At 46.6% G+C, this 20145-nt stretch overlaps 2 protein-coding genes across 2 annotated transcripts in view; one reads left to right on the forward strand and one right to left on the reverse strand.

Moving 5' to 3' along the window:
* Positions 1-20145, reverse strand: part of T265_12929 (hypothetical protein) — a gene marked incomplete at both ends in the record, with an annotated part of 44364 nt that overhangs the window by 14104 nt on the left and 10115 nt on the right. The window contains 2 exons of the mRNA XM_009166297.1: positions 14573-14883; positions 20010-20130. Coding sequence (XP_009164561.1) covers positions 14573-14883; positions 20010-20130 — 432 coding nt within the window. The remainder of the gene's footprint in view (positions 1-14572; positions 14884-20009; positions 20131-20145) is intronic.
* Positions 12517-12861, forward strand: T265_02118 (hypothetical protein; the record flags this gene model as incomplete). Its single annotated transcript, XM_009166277.1, has 1 exon — positions 12517-12861. The coding sequence occupies one exon, from the start codon at positions 12517-12519 to the stop codon at positions 12859-12861; it is 345 nt and encodes a 114-aa protein (XP_009164541.1).

The raw sequence follows: 20145 nt of genomic DNA on the forward strand, positions 1-20145 counted from the left end.
AACCGAAAACTCGCTTTCTAACCTCGTTACGGATTATCCAACACCAACCCACACGAGCTATGATTCTGAGACAACGATTGTCGAACACCTGAAGACGCCTCATTTCCGTTGCTCAAACAGTCCAAGTCTCACAGCCATGCAACAAAACAGTCCGTACTGTAGCTTGATACACTGACGCGATAGGTGGCTCAAATTAGCAAACGCTATCCGGATCTTGAAGATTCGTGCATTGACCACATCCGTCACACTAAAGTCAGAACTAATACAACTTCCAAGATACGTAAAACGCTCCACAACGTTCAGTACCTTTCCCTGGATCGCAAGTGGCGCGTTCAATGATCGCACATCCACGCGCATGACCTTACACTTTGTGGGTGCAAAGTCATACCCAAAAAAACACCTGAGGCTTCTCCTCTTTGAAGATGAGAACGATGTCGTCTGCGTACTCCAGATCGACAAGGTTTCCTTCACAGGATATTTGAACTCCGGGGTTTCGAAGACCTTCCAGCATTCGTCTCATTATCTCATCGATCACGAAGTTAACGAGGAATGGAGATGGCGGACATCGCTGACGGACACCCAGTGAATTCGGGATTCAGGAAGGCGAGAGCTCGTGCCTTAAAAGCCATGGTAAAAATTGGGAAGTAAGGCCCGAAAATCGGGCGCAACGTAGTGGGTTGAGCGGTAGTATGACACCCTTTCAGGTGTAAGACAGGTAAGGTACAAGAATACTGAGACTACTAAAGCCATGGATATGTCGACAAAGGTCCCAACTCATAAATAGGGGGAGGGCTGGATACTGGTATAAGGGGGCTCTGTGAGTAACACACACATCTTTCCGGTATGACTCACTGTGTCACAGAAGCGTATAAACCGTTATAACACGGTAATTTCTAGTCTTTTCGAGAGGCTAAAATCGACTAGAAAAGAACTGCAGAAACTGGCTGCGATGGGTCGTCTACACATCAGTGGGAGGTGGGAGTGAAACTGCATACCCTTTGTATAATGTCGACCTTTGAGGCTGAAGCACACGTCCGAGTATATCCTATTCCAGCTAGTAGTATCATACTGGCGTCATATGACTTCAGTCTGGAGGTAGTGTTTGTGGGGGGAGGGACAGCAACCTTATGTGATCGCTCAGCTGCAACACCCCTTCGTTGCCTACTGCCATGCCACCCAAAGGAAGCACGAGGGCTGGTATACTGCCAGGCTACCCAAGCCTAGACAGAGGAAGTTGAGAGGTAGAGGTCGGATTCGAACCACAGACCTTCTGGCCAGTGAATTCACGCTCTAATCGTTGAGCCATCTCACCCCGCAGCCTTATATGGAGTCCAGTACAGATCAAAGTGAGTACTCCATCGTTAGGTAACACAAAGACCTTTCAAAGTTTGACGTATGCCAGCGAAGGTCCCCAAGAAAGCAATAAGCAGATGCGTCTCACAAGTGACGCATGGAACTTTAGAAGAATCCACCGTTCGACTAATCGTCCCAGCTCCTTCCTGTTGCTCTCTGCGTCGTTAACTGACAGCAAGGATGGCTTCCGATTGAATTATGTCACGATGGTGTCACCTGGTCACAGTCATTTGCCAACTGAAGACTCAACTGGATATGTCTTGCTCTTCGGTGGAACAAGTTCCCGTAACCTAAGTGGTTGGGTTTCCATCGGAAACTTGTTTGAAATGAGTAATGAAATACTGTTACCATTGATGAGCACTCACTAAGTGATGGATACTTGATTCGTTCCACTTTTCAAGGTTCAAATGAATGAGGATGACACCTTGACGAGAAGATATTTGACTGTTGTTACTCTGCTGACAGTTCTTTGGGCGTAGTTAAATCAAGTACCTCAGATACATGTCATTCAACCATGAAGACGAATAAGCCAGTACTTTTCATAAAAGGAAACTACTCACAAGGTTGCTGAAAACTCTTCGACAGCCCACCACCGGTTTCTCCCTTCTTCGGGTTGGCTCGTTAGGTAGACGCAGTCCCCCAGTTTCCGTCAACCTCATATTCTACTTGAACCCAAATTGGACTGTTTTCGAGAAATACACTCATTTTCAAATCAATTAGGTTTTCACGGAAGACTCAATTGAATCTTTCGCTTATGATGTCCTCCAACTGAATGTGCTGCGCACAGGCCGCCTCATAATTCAGTTGGCACGATATTCGAGATATCGCAGAAACTACTCACAAGGTTGCTAAAAACTCTTCGACAGCCCACGACCGGTTTCGCCCTTCTTCGGGTTGGCTCATTGGATAGGCGCAGTCCCCGAGTTTCCGTCAACCTTATGTTCTACTTGTGTTCGCAAAGAGAGACCTTACTATCACAAGGCTGCAAAAAGTTGTCTCTTTTTTTGGACCGTTAGCTTGAGAAGAACCAGCAGGGCGATACTTTCTGCTCGGTTAAAAATTGATTTGATACAAACAGCTATTCTACTCATTGGCACAATAGTTGGGCGGTATTGGGGTCCGAAGAGATTCTCACTCAACAAGATATTTTCTTACACCCTTTAGTGACAAAAAGCGTGTTTTTCAGTTGAAGGGGTGCGGCAGAAGTGGATGGAAACTTCACGCTCACGACATTCAAATACGGCCGGAGAGCGTCCGTGGTAAATTTTCACCCAACAAAGAGACAGAGTTGACGAAACTCCAGGCGTTTGCTGTTAAATCCGGACTCATCAGATCGAATATGAAATCAGATGCTACAACCTCTCTACTCCATTCTCTATCCACATTACCTACGGTAGGCCTTCCCTTTTTCAAAATGGTTTGAAATACATGAGGCCAACGAATTCGATGCGAAATACAAACTTTTCTAAAAGATAAAACCGATAGTAAGTCAGAGTTGCACAAGAAAGTAGCTTGTGTAGGGGATACAAAACCAAGTAATGACAAAGTTCCAATGCGACTGCGAGTGAAGGATGACAATGCAAAAGGAGATAATAGCAGTCCGATGGAACCCCATGAACAAACTAGCATGTGAATACATATACATACCTGTACATAAACGCCCTGAATATGGTGTACGAACAGGGGGTGGGACAGTTCTGAAGCCATTAACATGCTCAATTCAAGTGAGTACAGTTGAACAGTTGGCACACGGTGCAGGCAAAAGTGGTCAGGTGGCCGGCGCCACTTATGAGACACACGTAATATGAGTACTAGCCATTATACGGTTTCGTAGGTACACCGATGATCGCAGTCCTTAACCCATCAGGATGTTCAGTTTTGAGGCGGGTCATTCAATTGTAAAACCCATTTGGTGCCTAGCTGACATGCTACCCGAAAGAAGCACGAGGGCTGGGATAGTACCAGGTTGTCCAGGCCTAGACAGGACAAGTCGAGATGCAGAAGTCGGGTTCGAACCTTTCGATCAGTAAATTCGCGCTCTGAAAAATTCAGCCACCAAGTTTGTAAATACACGCATTAAAAATAAAGAAGTAAACTGAGTAAAATCGAACACACCAACAGTACAGCAGTGTAATAGAGTGCGACACACAGACAGAAAAATATGAGGGAATAGTACCAAGACGCAGCAGCCGGCAACCAAAATCAGTGGCGAACCACTGAAGTCTCCTATTAACTTGGGTGATGGCAAACAATCGATCGACAAAAGTGGCCTAAGGCATAAGGTATTGGTAGCACAGTTAGTGAGTACATGACCGATACGGACCCCGTTTCTGGTTGACACATGGGCTAGGAAGCCCGAGAAAAGATCTGCCATTAAAAAAATTATCAGCGACACATAAAAACAAATTCGTCCTCCAGGAATCCATCCAAAGGGGACGAGATGGCCCCAAGTGGTTAGAGCGCGAATTTGTTGGACGGAAGGTCCTCCGCCTCTCGACTTCCCCTGTCTAGGCTTGGGTAACGCGTGGCAGTATCCCAGCCCTCGTGCCTCCTTCGTGTGGCATGGCAGCTAGGCGCCGAAAGGGTGCTACAGCTGAACGATTTATTTTTTTTTTTTATAATCCATCCAAAGTATTGGACGGTGTTGAAGTAGTAGTAAACTTTGCGGAAGCTACCTGAGAATGTAAGTCTACACGAGGTAGTCAACTATTTGCTGTCATCGTAAGGAAACGAACTTGGCCAGATAGTACCAAGTCTGAGTAGAACCTCTACTGTGTTTCTTGTTCTGGAGCATACGATAGAGTGAAAGAAAGTTGTAATGAGGAGGAACATTTATCAAACCTGTATCGAAATAGCCGTTCCCCGTAAGAACAGCAAAGGCAAATCATTAACTTTTGAAAGACTGATCTGGTACGGATCGATACAATGAAGCGACACCAGCTACCACCTCCTATGATTGCACGATCTCCAGCGCGAGATAAATTTGTGAATTCCGGTCTAATCCCTGCTACAAGCGTGTAGCCACAGTTAAAGCAGGAGAACAAAAAACTCGCAGGTAAGGAACCGACGCCAAACGTTTGCTTCTCTGGGCACGCCATAGTCGGTATTAGGTGAACAAGAGGGTACACACACCTTTTCGACATTCACTATGACTGAGTGACGCAATCATCGATCGACAAACCTACTGTCAGTCGAGGGTTATGTGACCGATTTCCCCGCAAGCCCCAACAACTGCAGACAAACGGAGTTACCCTAGACATGTTAACTGCAATTTTGGAAAAAAAAGAATTGAAGGTTCTTTCGGAAAGGAAACCCATTTTACTGTAGCGCACCGACAAGGAAGAATTCAAGTGAATAATGTGCATCAAACAGGCTGCTACAATGATATCTTTGCAGAGGCTGATCAGAAAACAAGTGTACATGCCCCTTCCCTTACGACATCTCGGAGAATTCTTGGCTATATGTGACATTGCTGCCATAACCGTTCTACCCTGAAACGCTCCTCGGAACTATTCGATGAGGAGGAGCAGATACTTAATCATCTAGTTTGAAAGAACAGGATTGCTTTTGGAAGAAAACTGTCTTGAGCAACTCACTCTATCCCGCGTGTCGAATGCTTTCATACTACCTGCTAGACCAGTACGATAAAACTAATCGTTTGTCTTTCCCTCTTTCAGCACCAGGTTTGTGAAAAGAACACAAACCTCCCTTATCCTACAAAAAGAACAACTTTGAGCAAATTCTTTCCGTTATGTTGATGAATTTCAAAGTATCCGGGGCAAATGAAACCATTGCGCTTCGTTTTATTGTTTAGAGAACATCACAAACGAGAGATTCAGCTGGGTTCCAGGTGAGTGTCTCGTGCAATTTAGTTTCAAGTAGAACATAAGGTTGACGGAAATCCGGAGACTGCGCCTACCTGATGGGCCCCAAAAAGGACGAAACCGGTCGTGGGCTGTCGGCGGATTTCGAGCAACCTTATGGGTAGTAAATTATAAAGACTCAAAACTTAGTTTCGCGCTCACCAAACCAGTTAACTGTGTGTGAACGTACTCGTGTGGAGTTCTTCACAGGTATTGATCGATCATCAACTGGGGTGGAACAGTTTGGCGTGTAGGCCTTTGCAGTGGCCCGGCGATTAACCTCTCGGACATCCGTCTGAGGAGACCTGGGTTCGAGTCCCTTATGAGTACCCTTAAATTGGCTACTGGAAAACTGTGCATTCAGGCTGTTTCATCGGTAAATAATGAACGAGGATAGTTCGCTTACAGACTTCAACTATCGACAGGGGCTATTCTCTTCTAATCAGCTGCATTGTCATGAAAACGTAGAGGTGTCCCTCAAACTCTCACAACTGATCCCTTGTCAGTGTAACCCTCCACATAATTTCCACAGGATCAATGAACATCTTTTCAGCTCACTCAGGAAAAACTGAGAAGAGGAAGCCGCGGTATGCTGTTCACTGAATGCCAAGATTATCCCAGTCTGGAAGAACAAAAGAGCACCTGGTATACAATGGGTTTTGCTTCTAGGGTTGCTCGAAATCCCCAAACCAACTGCAACTGATGTCTCCCAGGAAACACCAGTCTCACGTACAGATAATAAACACCAAACCTTTGAGACGCTTAGTTTGGAAGATTGGACGCCTGGTGCACTATGCCAGTTTATAGTGCGCTTGTAGCTACTTTCGGATGCTCGGGTACCACAGTTTTAAGAGTGATGGGTGACTTCTGTAACGTGTATGTCCGTGTGTGTAAGTTGGGTGCGTTTTACGAGTGGGAAGCTCGTCAGATCGATTAGCGCATCTACTGCCGACAGTTTGATATACTGACGGCTTCAGAACCGTCCACTCCTGTCTTGTTCAGTTAGATGCACCTGCGGCTCAGTTTCAACCACGTGTGGCACTGCTCTCCGTGCGCTGGGGTTCGTTGACATGAACCAATCCGGAGACGGACGCTAGTCGACAAGCCAAAATGCCACTTGGCTGAGAAGGTACAGTGAGTGTGAACACCGTACAAGTTAACAAAAGGTGCATTCCTCACCCGCAGGTTCCCTTTTTGAATGGGGGTTCATCGTTCAGCTGTTACAACCTGTCGGTGCCTAGCTGCCATGCCACCCGAAGGAAGCACGAGGGTTGGGATACTGCCAGGTAGCCCAAGCCTAGACAGGGGAATTCGAGAGCCAGAGGTTGGGTTCGAACCACGGACCTTCCGGTCAGTAAATTCGCGCTCTAACCACCTGGGCCGTCTCATCCCAATGGGGGGTTCAGCCACCCTTAGAGCTCGTCAGCTTGGTCTATGAGCTGTGTACGGCTTTCACACCTCAGTGTACTCCTTCAGTAACCCGCTCGTAAGCTATTCAGACAGTCATTAATGTCGAATAAACCATTCATTTGCATAAGAATTAGTGTGAACGGAAGAATCAATATGGATTCGATGAAATCTATCATTTGTGATGATTTTCAACCGAATGTGTAGTGCCAACACCGGCTCAGGGTCAGATATCTAGGACATTGAATTGTATTCCTGTCACACGCATAAGACCGGTGTGAACCGATAACGCGAATGGAGACCAAATTGTCAGGTGTGTTGGCTACTTGCTGAATAGTTGTCTTATGTGGTTGGAGATGTTGGATGGTTGTAAGCAGAACCGAATTTACCACACTATCAACGCCAGCTGTGACTTTATAGACAAGAAATCAATCGGGAAGCTGGAATGGAAGAAGTATCCTTTTGTTGATGAAGCGAAAATTTCAAGACGAGGACCATGTAGGGATTCGAACTGGCGTCACCGAAACAGAAGCCCAAAATGTCAACCATAGCCCAGTGCAGTTGCTACAGCGTTGACAAGCACATACTAATCAAACGATCGATTTGAAGTGACACTCAGTATGTGAGCATGTGAACCGGTTACTTCTCTAGAGTTAACTTGTGTGGGGCGATCCGTTATTTTGAAGTGCTTAGGTGACCAAGTTGCTTCGGAATATCTCACGCGATGGGGAAAGTACACGTGATATGGGGGCGGGGGTGTTCCTTATAGGTAAACAATACTAGTATGGGTGGGGGCGAGATGGCTCAAGTGGCTAGAGCGCGAATTTACTGACCGGAAGGTTCGCGGTTCGAACCCGACTTCTGCCTCTCCGAGATGGCTCAAGTGGCTAGAGCGCGAATTTACTGACCGGAAGGTTCGCGGTTCGAACCCGACTTCTGCCTCTCGACCTCCCCTGTCTAGGCTTGGGCAACCTGACAGTATCCCAGCCCTCGTGCCTCCTTCGGGTGGCATGGCAGCTAGGCACCGGAAGGTTGTAACAGCTGAAAGATTTTTTACTAGTAGGCCATGAAATTGGACTGCCTTTGCATCCTGTATTTAGGAAAGTTTCCGAGCAAGAAACATGGTCTAAGATCTATCTGTATCCATGTAAACCTCTACACCGACCTGCGTTCATTTTGCATTCTGTTATTCGATTGTCGCCACCCTCCTTGTTGAGAGGTACTGTTTTTATAAGCGGCTAGTTTTCTGAATATCGTCAACTTGTGGAGTCTGTCTTAAATTCACTTTTCGACACCGTTACGTAGAATGGGTAATAAAGCGTCCGGCTGTGGTACCCATTACCAATGTCCGTGTTGACAGAGGATCCACTGAACTTATCTTGTACGTCAAACCGATGCAAGAAGAGCGAACGTCATTCAGGGAACCCAAAACTAGCTATGATATGAGATTAAAATTCACGTCTCGAAAATGGCTGGACAAAATTTAGACCTGATGCTGTGAATAGATGTGTCAAATTGCTGGATGCTCAGTGGCCACGACGTGAATTTACTGACCGGAAGGTCCGGACCCAACATCTGCCTTTCGATTTTTACTGTCTAGGCTTGGGCAACCTGGCAGTAGCCCAGCCCTCGTGCTTCCTTCTGGTGACATAGCGGTTAGGCACCGAGAGCTGAATGGCGCCACTCTGGGCAAGTAAGAAACTAAGTGACCCCGAAGAGCATCACCATCGTTGACAGCGATACACCAATAATACAAACTGATTCTCAACTGCCATGAGGGAAGGAAGATTCAGTAAAGAGGGAAAGGAGGGGGACAGGGTGGGAATTTAGTGCGAAGTCATGTATCCCTAAGGGAAATGGTCAAGAATAGGGTGTGCGCCTCGTTGGACAGCGGCAAAACAGATACATTTGAGCATCTGTCGAAGTAAGACGCCATCAGCAGGATTGAACCGGCGTGCTTGGGGAATCCCATCCGACATAAGCCGACACAGAATGAATTTTAGCACGGCAGTTCGGTTAGGAAATGGCAACGTGTGCGCTGCTAGGGTCGTTCAGTGACATGCCTTACATGATTTCCAACCAGCTGCAAGCAGAATGAATTTTAGCACGGCAGTTCGGTTGGGAAATGGCAACGTGTGCGTTGCTAGGGTCGTTCAGTGACATGCCTGACATGATTTCCAACCAGCTGCAAACAGGGTCATGTGGACCCTAGCCAGGAAGGTGCGAGGATCCCACAGCACTCAACTTGACCGTAGACGTTTCACGTTTCCATGTCATGACCTAGCCTTTGTGAAGTTTTCGCCAAAAATCGCTTGAAACAGAAAGCAATCCTTTCTTGGGTAGACAGGCATACGTTATCACCGTTATCAACAGATCGTAGAGCAGGCGTATGACTAAGTAGATGGGATTTTACAAGAAAACTGGGCCGATCAAAAACGGTAGCGCGAAGTTTCCTGACGAATACTTCGATATGGTCTTTGGAATACTCGGGTGTCTGACGCAACAAAAATGAGATTGCTGGTCTCATTGGCAGGTCAGGTGAAGTTACCGGATAGACAAGGTTTCGTTGCGGGAGGGTGGAATAAATTAGACATCCTCGTTCAAATGCATAGCTATACAGAGATGTGAAGTACGCGGAAGGGGAACATACTTGTGGTCTGAGAACTCAGAAAAGAACATGGCGAACGTTGACTTGATGAGTTTAGGCTTAGAAAAGTTAGGGAAGACGGAGGATATTAGAAGAATTAGATAATTCAGGTGGACACTTAACCGGGTGGCAGGATTGAAGGATGTAGAGGACAGAAACCGATCCGGATTCCAGGTGAATCTCTCGTTTATGATGTTTTTAAGCGAAACTGGTCGTAGGCTCATAAGTGAAGCCAATCTATGCTGAAAAGCCGAGAAGCACTGTACAGCTGCTGTTTCATCCTTATTGGGAATCATCAGCAGTACGCATCTCACCAAACTCCGAAGAGTCTCGAACCCGCGACCTCCCGGCTAGTAGTTTGAACACTTAATCGTTCGACCACGAGTGGCTGATCAGCAGTGTGATTAACTCGCACTCGGGTGTCCGCAAAAGGGAGGTGAATGAACAACTTTGCATACACGGCTTTACAGATCAGGATGAAGTCCAGACGAAGTACACTAAACAACACTTATGGTGGCTATAGTTGATCACTCCGATTATCAAATAGCTCGAAATTAGGACCGGGTTTCTACGGAAAAGCGTTCCTTTGCAACAGTAAAGTGGCGTTAACCGGGTGTGCGACCGAATTTTCCAGTCGAACTTCTTCGAGGACTAGGTCTACCTGATCAGCCTAAAAAAGGGGTGAGACCAGTACTGCGTTGTCTAACGGTCTACATTATCCTTATGAGTAGTGATGTCGCAAGGAGGTGGAGAACTGGATGAAGGTCGTCGAGATGAATCAATCAGAACCATTTCATTCAACTTTGCTGAAGATCGAAAAAACACGAGTCATAAATACTGATTGCATGAGAATGAATGTTCTTCTGATACTAACAAATTCGTTGGTCTTACGGTTGTCTACAACTCATGGGCCTTCGCAGATGGACCTGCTCCTGACAGAGGTGGTGTAGTTACAACACAGTGGCCTTCCAAAAAGGTGTGCTGTTTGCAAAAATCCAAATTAATTCTTAGGCCTGGATGGGATAAACAAGTGTGCGGACACTCGTCAACAAGTACAAGTGCTTTTGTGGGTTCCAATGCAATCACGACATGTGACCACGAAACACGTGTATTTCATCAGGTCGATGCACTTTGCATGGAACGTGCTTACAACAAAAACAACAATAGTGAAACATGTGTACTTTTGACCAGCTGCAATCGGCAGCGGTTTGGTTGGACAAGCAAACACACACAAAAACTGGTGCTCAAGGCTGGAGCTGAAAGAAGTTCACGTGTCTGTGCAAGACCGAAGCGCACATACACGACGGAGCGCGATCGCAAGCTGAATGGCCAGAACGAGGCGATGGAGCCACGTGACCCTAGCTATGAATGGTCTGTGAAAGACTGAAGGCCACCGCTGCCTAGGGTGCGGTGGCCGTAACAAAATCGCGCACGCCACCATGCGCGAAGGACTATTGTGAAATGCTGTGCTCCCAGGGCCGACAGTCCTGCACTACAAAGCAGGGATTGGCATATTACGTGAGGTTGTAGACTTTAAGAGAAGAATGGGCGTAGGGTAGCCAGTTGTGCAATACCATATGCGGGCAATTTCTGATGGACTGCTCTTCGACAGTCGACGACCGGTTTCGCTCCTCTTCGGGCTGTCTCTTCAGGTGGGCGCAATCCCCGAGTGGTCTACTTGAGCCCAAATTGGACTGTTTTCAGAAATACACCTCATTTGCAAATCAATTTGGTTTCCACGAGAGACTCAGCTGAACTTCTCGTTTGTGACATTCTACAACTGAATGTGCTGAACANACACGTTATGTGCTCATCACGGGCAAGCTGAATACAGGAAACTACTCACAAGGCTGCTGAAAACTCTTCGACAGCTCACGACCGGTTTCGCCCTTCTTGGGGCTCATCAGGTAGGCGCAGTCCCCGAGTTTCCGTCAACCTTATGTTCTACTTGAACCCAAATTGCAAGAGATTAGCGAAATACACTCATTTGCAAAAGCAGCACATTCAGTTGATTAGAAACATCACAAACAAGAGATGCAACTGGGTTTCCGGTGGGTATGTCACAAAACCAAATTTATTTGCAAATGGGTGCTAAACCGTAGATAGTTGTTCACCAGACAATCCCATACGTAAACATCATGTTTCCCTGAATTGTGCCTGAACAATGTTTTCCGGGATCATAAACCATTTTGTCTGATTCAGCAGCGTTTGTCAGTACCGTGAAAATCCGCCACATGTTCAAACATTATATTGAAAGAAAGATTACCTTAGGGAGACGGCGTAGCCAAACCCGAAATATCAGTTCTCCCAGGATATCTTATCACCCACTTAACCCTGCACTGACGATGTCACCTCGATTGGTGATGAAACGTTTGCAATCCAACTACAAAGCTCGGAGAACAGACCAACAACCAAACAGCGCATCCGAGCTACCTACATTCCACAACATTGCTAATATCTTATCAATTCCTGTCATTTACGAGTTCAATAGACAAACGAACTAATTTTCATTAGTAGTATATGTTCACATGCAAATATTTGTTGGAACGGTGAGAAAGCGACTTTTTGTCAGTGATAGGCAGGTTCGAATCCTGAAACCACCAAAACGACTAGACTTGAGGGGGGGTCACCAACAGTTTGTTCCTTTAACTGTTTTTCGTCTTTATTTGGTTCCGAAAATAAGCAATCTGTACTTAAATTGTTGAACTGGTGCGAATGAAGTGAGGAATTTTCCGGTATTTCTAGTGTTAGCGAATAGCAACAAAGGTGGATGGCTGGAAAAAGCCAAAGAGGTGATCGGTATTTGATCTATCATCATCATCATCATCGTTGTCAGCTGTAATAACCACGTACTTGTCGTACAGTGCTTGTAGCTGCCGCAGTTTCGTTCACCAAGGGTTTCAAGGGGGGAGGCAGCTGCGCATTGCAGGCGGGAGATGATGAATTAATGCATAAATCCAGCGCTGTCAAGTGGGGGGGGGTAGGAAGGGAGCTATGCATTGAAGGCAATAGATTGGATGCACGAGCGCCATTGAGGGCGCGACTGGGCCACGTCTGACAATGTCTCTAACCATTGATGTGGTCCGTTTCGGGGTCCTCATCCAGGAAGACCTATCCTGGCAGAACAGTCACCTACGTGACGGAACTCTCTAGAGGAATGACTTCGTCCATAAAACAAAGCGGTTCCTATGGAAAGGGAAGACTCATAACCCTACAAGAACAATGGTCATTAAATTAGTTGAAAGCATGAAACAAACAGTGAAGCGTGAGGAGGTAGTCCAATGGTTGGAAACAAAAGGTGTATGGAAAAAACGCAGCGGTGGAGACGAAGGTGGAAGGGGAGACGAAGATACCTTTGGGGTGACGTGTCGATCGACTGAACAACTGAACGGGCTGGGACAAAAGGGGCAACGGAAAGGGATCTCAGATTATCAATCAGCGAAGGGTGGGACGGATGTGGAAAGCATACAAAAGAAGTTGGGACAGGGGGAGATATCTGGCACACGGAAAAGAGACGTTCGAATCACAAATAGTTTGCCATGCGAGATCCAACTGAGATTGCCCGAAACGGAAAGACCAACAAGCGACTAGCTGGATGATTGAGGGACTACTGTGTGTGTAGTCTATCACGAAGAGACTGGACCTTACCGTGGTGTGACGGTTTCCGCACCTCAGCGATCCATTGAGCTATACTGGAGAGTGTCCCGTGACACTCACAGAGTCTCCCGAACACCGCTGCCTTGCGGTTAGGCTTTTGAGCCATAGGCTTTGGTTGAGGACCCTAATCGTCCTGCTGTCTAGGTGTGGGCGCCCTGGCAGTATCCCAGCCGTCGTACAACCATGACCTACACAACTAACAATATTCTCATGCCACATCGGCCGTCGCGTGGTGCCATCAGCTGGGTCGCCTTACTTGCTGCATACAGCAGGGCGGGTAAGGGAAAACAGGCTACTGCTGACGCCTCCCTTCTTTCTCCTTCACATACTTTTTCTTCCCCCCTTCCCACCCCATTAATAACTCTCTCCTTGTAGGCCCAGCACTTAGGACTGATGACTCCGTTCGTCATGCATCGGTTTTGCGTGCAGCGTCTGCTCGTCACATGGTGCCGACATCTTCAGGAATCTCCAGATCAGTCCTCAAGCCTCGACACCCAGTCTATCTGGCCGCGTTCAATGTTCGCACCCTGAAGCAAGCAGGACAACAAGCTGCTCTTGCACTCACACTGGACTCGCTTGCCATTGATGCGTGCTGTGTCTCAGAAACGAGAATTCTTTTACGGCAGTGAAGCACTGATGTCATGCTGTCGATGATGATGATGTGTGTGTGGTGAAGCTGACCGAATCGCTCGAGACAACCTGAGCTAACAGTATTATCAATTTCCCCGGAAAACGCTAACTTCTCTGGTGAAGTTCAAACTGTCGAAATTCTTCTACGGTAATTCAAAGCGCCCCGAATCCAGAAAGAAAAACAAGGTAACAGCATGAATAACACAGCTCGACAAATCCTCGCTTTTGATATTTGGTGAAAAAATGAGACCACAGTACCGAGGACGTTCAGAGTACGACGAACAGAGAAAAAAAGGGCTAGTTGGATCACAGTATGGGACAGGTTTACGTCATAACACTGAACTTCGGTAGAGATCGATTAGTGAAAAATGACGTAAGGATTAGTTAGATTCACAAGGAATTAATGAGGGTCGGTGGCGATTGTAGGTTTAAAAAAATAAACAAATGAGAACATTTGGACTATACGATAGAGGAGGAATGTGGAGCAGTGAGTTCCTGACCTCGTCGATGACAATCTGTTCAAAGAGCAGCATCGATTCACCCGGACTCCTCAGTAAAACCAAACTGCACAGTGGTATTGGGACAACTGAACAGCACCGAACAGCGAGACTAAAGTCACGATGCTTGAAAAAAGTCGCCTTGCTTAATGGAGGCTCTCTACAGTTTGGCTTTACCGACGCCTCGGAAAGCAGCATGCACGGCGATTTGAGGCGAAATCCGCGGATCCAATCTCCGGGTGTATTAGGGGCATGGCTTTGATCGTGATGGGTCATGTTCTGACTGCTCAACCAACGGAGTAGACACGAGCAGCAGGGCGTAGCGAAGTTAGAACCTATTACTTGTGAGCTCCGCGGATGTGATGTCAATCGAACTTGCATGAGTGATGACCGACATAGAATGCAGTTACAAAATCATCGTGCTGTCCGACACGGATCATCACGAGATGGAGAGACTGTACAACTACCAGGAAAACCTTAAGGAGGAAAGAAAACAGATACTAAAACTTGTTGCTCACCTTTATTTTCCCCGCAAGCCGCAGAACCATTTTCCCCGTAAGAGCAACATTCCGGAGGCGGGTCACAATGGGCGGGCACGACGGCGAGCAGTGGGGAGACTTGGGGACAAATTTTGACAATGCGTGTCCATAGTTCAGCTGACAAACCCACCGGAGTGGGATCGACAGAAACGTAAGAAGAAAAGGGGGGTGTCTCGTGGGATTTTGTCTGCATCCATTCGATTCCGTTCGAATCAGTGTCTGGGAATTCGTGTCGTTCCTGCCGGGCAACCGAGTGCAGTTGAAGGGCCAAATTCAGAGCACACGAGGGTCTGCAGGGATTGAAAATTAAAAATCAGACTGGATCCCTGGTGTACCCAGCTTGTCAACAGATTCCAAGAGACACAGAGCGGTCTAATAGGAAAAAGGAATGTTTTCTCGTTCATGCTAGGCGTACTTGGGCGTTTCAATTTGGCATTTATCCGATGAGTTTTTTTCGGAGGGAGGGGGATACGTTGGGCTCATGGACCAACGGCCACAAGAGGTTAACATCGTTAAGAGACAAGTACTCACCGGGTGCGAGTTGTTGATCAAGTGAATGTTGATCTATTCACCTAGGCTGGTAATTGATTTGCAAAGGCTTTGTTACCACTGCAGGAGACATCATCATTAGATGGGCTGCTCCTCTCTCCGTGCTTGAGTTTATGTAGATTGTCAAGATCACCCTTCAACCTGCTGTTTAGACGCCTTTTCCTGTAGGATTTTACTAGTCCACTAGATATCACACGTATTGATCACTCCTAGTTTTTGTGAACGGTTCACTCGCGATCTTAGTTGCGTCGTGCTGTGTCTCCCTGTTGTCTAGTTGGTTGGTTGCCTACCTGCCATTTCACCCAACCGCACACTGTTAAGATGACGAAACGTTTGCAAGTCACTAGTCAATCCCGGCAGATCACCAGTTGGTTGGTTGCCTACCTGCCATTTCACCCAACCGCACACTGTTAAGATGACGAAACGTTTGCAAGTCACTAGTCAATCCCGGCGAACAGATCACCAGCCATCTGGTCAACTACCGCCTGATTAAAGCTAGTGGAACAATATAGCACAAATGGAGATACACGTTGATGGAACCTAAATATCTCGAGGTGTGTGGATGTACGTTCAAAGACTCAGTAACAATAACTGTACTTATGCCAGAAAACCTGATTGGGTGTAAGGATATAAGAAATGAATCTGCTGAGTTTCCGAGTATTCAAACAGAGTTTTGCCTTCTAGATCCCTTTGATTCATTAATATTCAGACAGCAGTACATCTGAATTAGGCTTAGGGGCATTGCTTATAACCTACAGCAGTTCCCGTGAGTTGGAGCCGCCTATTGCGCCGTTCAATATCTGACTTGTACAGAGGTTGTTTTTATCCTTACTGAACAAACCATTAAGTGAAACATTTAGCCAACTGAAAGACTAGGTTGATTGAAATTTCAGTGGTTTTGTTGAATAACAATTGACGGTGAGATAAAAATGAAAAATCATTCAGCCGTAGCACCCTTTCGTTGCCTAGCTGCCATGCCACCCGAAGGAAACATGAGGACTGGGGTACGCCCAAGTTGCTCAGGCCTAGATAGGGGAAGTCGAGGGGTAGAGGTCGGACCTTCCGGTTAGTAAATTCGCGCCCTAACCACTGAGACATCTCGGTTTGGGAATCTTCCGCCAAACGTCTTGCCTCTGCCCCCTCTCTCCAATAAATTGAATTATTTCTGACAAAGTAAGGACGGGTCATTCGCAGACCCAAGGTTTTCTTATTCAACCACACATAATGCAACTCTCTTTCTAACCTGTTGAGTCTCACATCTCCGAAATTGCAGTCTTTGATTGTTTCAAGCCAGTACATTAAAGGATGGGGATGAAAAACCAAGGCAGCTTCACAAAGTGCGAAATTTCACTCGAATATATTGCTATTGAAAGAGAGAACGGGCCTTTTTTCGACGTTCATTATCTTCCCATGCTGCGAGATGATGAGAAGGGTCGAGTTGCGAACGGCTAGGATGTCGTGAATCACCGCATTACCGTCCCCTAGTCCGAGGAGCATTCCCGCAATGACTCGCTTCATCGAGTTGATAGTCATGTGCAGCTAAGGTAGCGAATAGCAACCACCTCTGAGTCGCCGTTCAAAGACAGAATAAGATCAATGGGAGATAAGTCTTCGGCCGTTAGTTCTAATACAGAGATATGGCCGTTGCTTCATTCGCTGGACCGGGCAATTTGATTGCACACGTTTCATCACCGATCGAGGTGACATCATCAGTGCGTTATTAGGGAACGCAGTGGAGCATAGTGATGGGTCGGTGGTTGTGGGTTGAGTAGTGTTGGTGTGTGTGCTGCTAGTCGGGGCCGAACTTCGGTCACGATTGGTCGTTCGGTCGGGCGATTCCATCGGCTGATTTGGTATCCTGTGTCCTGAATATTCGATGACCACGTGACCTTTGAGTTTGGCCAAGAAAGAGGAAACGCCCTCGAGTCGGATCAACAAAGGTCATGAACTGGAACCCAGAGGGGTCATTGACAGAGGCGCTCCAGCAGCGACCAGAATATGAAAACAGGGGAGACCAAACTCAATGGCCATGTGGCCATTGGTCAATCAGGACACAGGGTAACAGACTAATCACAGGAATGATAGATAACCCCGGCTAGCAGCGCGTATTTTAGCAAATAGGCAACATTACTCAACGCACAACCACGGACCCATCGCTCCACTACGTCCCCCAACAACGCACTGGTGATATCATTTCGATTTGTGATGAGACATGGCAACCAAACGGCACAGCGAAGCGAAGAAACCAACGACCATCTACTTGAGCAGCAACATTCTTCTCAGTAGCACACACACATATTCGGGTCGGTAAATGTAAGAAAGCTCCGATTTTGGGACTCGACACCACAAGCCTTAGTCAGAGTGGATTAGTCTGAAGAGTGATTGGTGTTCACTGGACATTCCGTCATCACAGCTGCTCGTAAAAATACAGCACTAGCCTAGTCACCCATGCATAAGGATGAACAATGTCTGATATGTAAGGTGAACAAAATCTGTCACTTGGCAACGTCATATCCGTTTGTGAGTGAGTGTGATTTCCCTTGTGCGGTCAAGCGAGTTTAGTTTCCTTGAGTTGTATGGGTGATTTGAGGGTAATCTCATGGAGAGATGATCCACAAGTACCCCTAAATGTGATAATTTCCTTACTGAGGGATTGGATGAAACTTTCGTAAGATCCATAGCGGCTGTCTGACTGGCACAGCAATTAGAAGCATGCGACAAAGTCGTAAGTTATCAGTGTGACGCATCTTCGTTCGGTGTTGTTAACACACCCTGATCAAACAGCGGGCCTATTTTGGCCATCATTCTCGACCTACGCTGGGTGTTCACAGTTCGAGATTCCGCACAACATCGTTGTACATGATATGGCAGGCAGACTTAAGCGGACGCAAATAACGATGCAGTGTTGTAGTCTTAACAGCGATTCTCGCAGCTATAGTATGAATTTATGGTGCCTTAAACATCTTTCCGACGATAGAGAAACCTATCCCACTGGATGAAAAACCATGAATGGACAAACATGTCAGTGCTGTGCACGGTAAAGCCCCGGAAAAGAGGAAGGTACGGGAATTTTGTGAGCAGATTAAGCAAAGCAGTGAATGTGACAAGCTAGTAGACCACAGCGATCGAGATACTGGTGATTACACGCGGTTAACAGCGATTCTCGCAGCTATAGTATGAATTTATGGTGCCTTAAACATCTTTCCGACGATAGAAAAACCTATCCCGCTGGACGAAAAACCATGAATGGACAAAGATGTCAGTGCTGTGCACGGTAAAGCCCCGGAAAAGAGGAAGGTACGGGAATTTTGTGAGCAGATTAAGCAAAGCAGTGAATGTGACAAGCTAGTAGACCACAGCGATCGAGATACTGGTGATTTACACGCGGTACATTTGCCCTACTGATGCGTTGTAAGTAGGCAGATTATCAAAAACGCAAAGGCCACGGTGAGCTGGCACAAGCCATCTCATGGTGCTTCAAATCGAATCAGTTCAGGGCGGGCGTCACGTACCTACAAGTAGATTCAAATAAAAGCCACTAGGCACGGAGGAAATTAGAAGCACTTGAAGCTATTTATAACAGAAGAGCGCCGAAATTGTTATATATGGTATCATAACCTGGGTACCGCATTTGAAGGGATTTTGCACAACTGACAGAGCGAATCGAACTAGTTCAGAGAAAAGCAGAAAGCTGTTGGATTTTCGGAGGAAGGTCTGGAAACCACCGTATGTATACCTGGTTTTAAGAGTAACTTTCATCTGTTTCCACCTCACCAAACAAGCGAGGAGAAGCTATCCCGATTTATTTGAGTAACATGAAGCTAACGACCCATGTTGACTCTTCTGGTTCCACAATTAAAGCAAAACAGTCTTCTCTTACGGGGCCTTTCCACATTGAAACGAGGACATCATAAAGCCCAGCTTGTGATTCCCGAATTCTGTTCTATTGAAAGGCATGGTAACTTCTCTGTGGAGACAGTCCGGAGTCAAGGGCCACCAAGGCCAACAAAACCGAACATGGAATTTACCAGCATCACGTGGCAATCAACTCGGTTCAGTGAGAACAGCCAACGTAAACGTTTTCGCCAGACCTCCAATGTCGGTGCACTCATTACGTTCAAGGCTTTGTTTTCAGGTCAGTTCTGTGCACTTTTCACCAGTCTGTACGCATGATGTAATGGGTCTGCAACAAAGTTTTACCGACAGACAGGTTGTGCCAGCTTATCTGATACAGAGTAGTCTGTGTTAGCACACTAAAACAAGTGGCGACAAGGAGCCAGGTCATATTCTCCCCTGTGGCAAGCATCCGCACCTCAATACCTAGCCACAGAGTTGTAATCGCACCTAGTGTTGGAGTCAGGATATTGGAGGCTTCATACGTGGGATCAGCAGATTGGTCGCGATCCTCAGGTTGGGGACCACTAGTGTGAACGAACAGTCCTAGAAAGCACGAAAAATTCGATTACGGCCGCGTAAATTTAACCATATTCAGTCAGTTGTACTGTCGTGAAAAACCACAATGTTATTCGAGCTGGAGAAAAGCATGTTCGAGTCCGATTCCGTCAGCCAATTGGATAGGAATATTCTAGAAGATGGTGTTCATTTCCTTTGGTACATCCTGATAGCATAAAAAGCATGGAAACATCTGACTGACAACCTATGTTCACGGCGATGGTTTACTGCAATATGTCGGTGAGCAGCTGCAGAGGGAACTAATAAAATCTGTGAACGTCTCCCAAACGTGATGTTGTCTAGATCGCACGAGCGAACACACAGTAGGAAGAAACTAGTTCGATTCCCCGAGGCATTCGTGTTCATGGGCAGAGGTGAGAAAATAACAGTTGAAAGAGCAAACAAGATGACTCACAGTCCAGCGTCCAGGCAAAGTTCACATAAAAATCGAAGAATGTCCCGGTCAGGGGTACTGACAGATGAATGGCCGAGATCTGACTCGGCGGTTGCCATTTGGAGTCGCAGGTTTTCGAAGCCTTCGAAAGAAATTG

Source organism: Opisthorchis viverrini, assembly GCF_000715545.1.
Source record: "Opisthorchis viverrini unplaced genomic scaffold opera_v5_24, whole genome shotgun sequence".
Lineage (NCBI taxonomy): Eukaryota > Metazoa > Platyhelminthes > Trematoda > Opisthorchiida > Opisthorchiidae > Opisthorchis > Opisthorchis viverrini.